Source organism: Cyanistes caeruleus, chromosome 5 (genome assembly GCF_971803275.1).
Source record: "Cyanistes caeruleus chromosome 5, bCyaCae1.hap1.1, whole genome shotgun sequence".
Taxonomy (NCBI): Eukaryota; Metazoa; Chordata; class Aves; order Passeriformes; family Paridae; genus Cyanistes; species Cyanistes caeruleus.
The window spans coordinates 28718663-28722921 of NC_141705.1; the positions used below are offsets into that span (position 1 = coordinate 28718663).

The following is a 4259-nucleotide window of genomic DNA, read 5'->3' on the forward strand; positions in this document are numbered from 1 at the left end:
ATGTATATTGCTTTAAAACCATTTCAGCTTGACCTTCCATGAAGAATGGTTTAAAGGATGAATGCTTTGACTGTGAATGCAAAGGTTAATTGTCTTTATTAAGTATTGCTGAAAGGACCCTAGAAAACCATGAAGGTTTCTGGAAGGGACGTACTAAAGAAGGATAGGAGAGAAAAGGTTTTGCATAAAAAGGACAAATCCTTTAATATCCACACTAAGATGTCCATGTCCCAAGCAGAAGACTTTAATAAGTGCAACAGACCTTCATAAGAACCTGTTGAATGTTACAGAGTACTACACTTTCCATTACACAGGGACTGACTTAAAACAGAAATAAAACAACCTACCCTAAACTGATCAAAAGTCCTCCCACACCACACCAAGCACATTAACTTCTCTGGCTCCTTCTTTTAAAACATAAATAAATTAAAAAATTACAGAACTCCTCAGGGTATTAGTTCTCCTGCTAACTTAAACAGTGAAGTGATTGACACATTTAAGACCACAAAAGTATGCCTTGTTTAAAATTTTGTGGTTTTCTTGTTTTAATTTCTTTATCAGATATTCTACAAATCACATAAATTGCATTTAAAGACTATTGTTGCAAAAACCTCTTCTGTGACCAGTTTCATGCTATGTTAAGTCAGTAGTTTTATATCACCAGGAATTGTAAAACTGTAAACAGACTATAAATATTCTCTTGTGAGCTGAATAAAAAAATTCAGCTAATATTTACAAGATGATTCAGAAATAAAGTGTTTAATTGTTTTGCATATCAAAAGTGGCAATTTAAAGACACTTAAGCACACTATTAATCAAACATCTTCGGATTGTAATGAAGAATTCTCACTGAATCATTGCCTTCAAATAATAAATGGCTTCCAGGATGTTTGTTAATCCATCATATTAAGAATCTTACTGTTCTCATACATTCAATTACAAACCAACTTTCTTCCAGGGAAGTATCAGTGGCTTACACACTACAAGGAATACTATCTCCCTCTGAGACTGTACGCAAATTGTGGTTACTAAACAAACATAAGAAAAACAGTCATGATACACATTAGAGGAATTATATGTCAAATGAATGAGCAAATGTGAAGAACAAAATCTGTAATCATCTATCCAATGTCACTGCAAATCACAAGTCAACAGGGTCCAGCAAACATAAATGACTCCTAACTCTACTTTGCAAATGATGCTCAGACAATTTCAAGCAATAACATGCCTCAACATAGTTTTTAAATACACTAAATGCAAAATAAACTAATTCATCATGTTTTATATACATATACAAAATACAGAGTTCTAGAAAATGCATAACACTCATACAACCACAAGGTTTAATGTATGTTCAAAATGTAGGTATAGACTTGCATATACATTAGGTTACAGAAAACCCTTCACAACACTAAACCCAAGACTACAGTGCAACTATGACAGAAGTATTGATTTTATGTACTACTCCTTTAAAACAAAAACCCCACATGCTTGTGAGTTAAAAAGTCATAGGGAAGTTCTTGTATGCATCTGAGAGATGAGGCAGATCAAAGAAAAACCAGAACAGCTCAAAACGTCTGGAAGAGCAGGTCCCTTCTTTCCATACTGATTACTTTCTTCAGGGTTTCATACACAGAATAGTAAGGGGGAGCACACCTACCTTCTTTAGCAGGTGTTGCACACTTGATACTTGTTGAGCTTTTCACAAAATCAACTTTTAAAATGTCTACTATCAACATAAATAGTTCAGAATTCATTACAATCGGTGCAATAAATAACACAGAGATTTTGAGTTTGCATTTAATGCCTGATTTGAGGCAGGTATATAACATAGTATACGTTTTCGGTGTCATTATTACCACTTTCTTTAGAAACATTTAATTTTCATTAGTAGGGAGACTGACACTATTTATTTTTTTTTTAATCTTTACTGGCATGTATTTGTCATAGTGGAGGAAGCCAGTATCAAGAAATAGAGTGTCCAGCCAGTTTCCAAAATTCTTGGCAAGCTCTGCTGCGACAAGCTGCTACCATATTTGACATTCTTGACATGAGCCCTCCATGCAGTGTGGTGTGGGAGAGAGCCCACTCGACACCTCAGCACCTCTGGCTGCCTGCTAGCTGCGTGCCCCGACTGTCTCTTTGGCCTGGCAAGGAGCTGTCTCGGGCCCGGGGGCAGTGGAGCACTTCACCCCTCCTGAAACTACCCAGGAACCGATGAAAGCTTTCACGACTCGGAGCAGTATGGGAGACGCTCTTTACTGTGCCCAGCAAGATCACCACCAGGGAGCTTCCCGACCCCCGAGAGCTCTGCCCCCCACCTTGTACTCCTGCTGGTGCGAGAGCGGCCGGGGCTGGCACGGAGAGGCCAGGCCAGCCCGCTGGGGCCGGCTGTGGAGCCGCTTTGCCCGGGGGCTGGCACGGAGAGGCCGGCCCAGCCCGCTGGGGCCGGCTGTGGAGCCGCTTTGCCCGGGGGCTGGCACGGAGAGGCCAGGCCAGCCCGCTGGGGCCGGCTGTGGAGCCGCTTTGCCCGGGGGCTGGCACGGAGAGGCCAGGCCAGCCCGCTGGGGCCGGCTGTGGAGCCGCTTTGCCCGGGGGCTGGCACGGAGAGGCCAGGCCAGCCCGCTGGGGCCGGCTGTGGAGCCGCTTTGCCCGGGGGCTGGCACGGAGAGGCCGGCCCAGCCCGCTGGGGCCGGCTGTGGAGCCGCTTTGCCCGGCGGCTGGCACGGAGAGGCCGGCCCAGCCCGCTGGGGCCGGCTGTGGAGCCGCTTTGCCCGGGGGCTGGCACGGAGAGGCCGGCCCAGCCCGCTGGGGCCGGCTGTGGAGCCGCTTTGCCCGGGGGCTGGCACGGAGAGGCCGGCCCAGCCCGCTGGGGCCGGCTGTGGAGCCGCTTTGCCCGGCGGCTCGGCGCGCCCAGCGCTGCCCGCGGGGCGCTGCTCCCGGCGGGCGCTGCCCGGGCCCGCACCACCCCCTGCCGGCCGCAGGGCCCGGCTCCAGCTCCGCAGGCGTCCTGCCGCCGCCCGGGATCCCTCCCAGCGGCCGCACATCAATAAAGCACCCGGGAAAGCCTGGAAGCGCGTCGTGCCAAAGCCTAGAGGGCTGCCCAGACCCTAACAGCATCTGCATAAATGCCTCCTTTAGAAGCTCTTCTCATCCTTAGGATGTACGGAAGTAGGGAGGAGACGATGAAAGTGCCGATGCTTACTTCTCAGCCGCTTCTTTGCTCAAGGTCGCTCAGGCTGTACACGCTGCAACACGAGTCCTAATTGCAGCCCAGATAACTGCGGGATAACTGGAAACCCCCTGCTCTCCAGCCTAGGCTGGATGCCCTGCTCACAGCGGGACGTGCCTCAGGCTTTACGGACAATTCACGTGAAGTGCTGCCCTCTCGTAGCATAAATACATTTTCGTTAAAGACTCTTTAAAAATAATCCGATACAATAAAACTCTCTCTACCCCCCCCCCTCCCTTAATCGGAAGACTGGTCTTTTGCCTTGCCCTCATCAGCTGTCTCCTGTGAATCGTGTGAAGGCTGAGGCAGGAGGGAGAGGGCTGCCGGGCAGCCCAGGAAGCGCTGTGAGGATCAGCGGTTCTCAAGCAACTCCTTTGTTTTATCCGTCACCTCCAACACTCAAACAGCGCTCCAGTCCTGGGGTGCCCTTCCCTGGGGAGTTTAGTAGGTGAATATATTTATTCAGTACGTTCACATCTGGTCTATAGGAAAAGGAAAAGAGCCCCCAGCAGCACTTCAGCGCTCTCCAGTTTACCTTCCCAGAGGCTAGCCCTTCTCCGCGGCCGCGGGGGAGCCGGCATCCTGAGGGGGTGTCCCGCGGGTGGCCGTGCATGAGGCGGCTCGGGAAGGCTATCTTCCCCGGCTCCTCAGCGCTTCCCGAGCCGCCACCGCGGCGAGGTGTATGTGTGTCCCGCCCCTCCGGCTTGGCCGTCGTTCCACTCCGGCTCAGCGGCCCCGCTGAGCTCGCCCCGTGTGCCCGCTCCCTCTCTGCTGCCCTCCCGGGCCAGCCGCCCTCTTCACCGCGTATAGATTGATAGGTTTATAGTATTATCATTAGTATGATGATGAGATGATGATGATGATGATGATGATGATGATGATGATTTGAGCCAAATTCCGCTCAGGGCCAGGGAGAGGGGTGTTGGCAGCAGGTGTAGGAAGGCTCTATCTCCGCAAAGGAGCATGCTCAACGCTCTCAGGCATGCTCCTTCAGCGGGGAGGGAGCCAGAGCTGGGCCGGGGGGCGG

The 4259-nt window shown here is 50.1% G+C and overlaps 1 protein-coding gene across 1 annotated transcript; it reads right to left on the reverse strand.

Annotated features, from left to right (window-relative positions):
- Positions 1-747: 747 nt before the first annotated feature.
- LOC147653006 (uncharacterized) lies at positions 748-3105 on the reverse strand. The gene is made up of 2 exons (XM_086888324.1): positions 2478-3105; positions 748-2354 (listed from the first exon to the last, which is right to left on the reverse strand). Exons 1-2 carry the CDS (start codon positions 3045-3047, stop codon positions 2277-2279), a joined length of 648 nt encoding a protein of 215 aa, XP_086744450.1. The 5' UTR covers positions 3048-3105; the 3' UTR covers positions 748-2276.
- Positions 3106-4259: the final 1154 nt, after the last annotated feature.

Coding starts and splice junctions, on each gene's coding strand:
- LOC147653006 (XM_086888324.1), bottom strand. CDS start 3,047: ATGTGCGGCCGCTGGGAGGGATCCCGGGCGGCGGCAGGACGCCTGCGG. Junction 2,355..2,477: donor GGCCTGGCCTCTCCGTGCCA/GCCCCCGGGCAA, acceptor TCTCCGTGCCAG/CCCCGGCCGCTCTCGCACCA.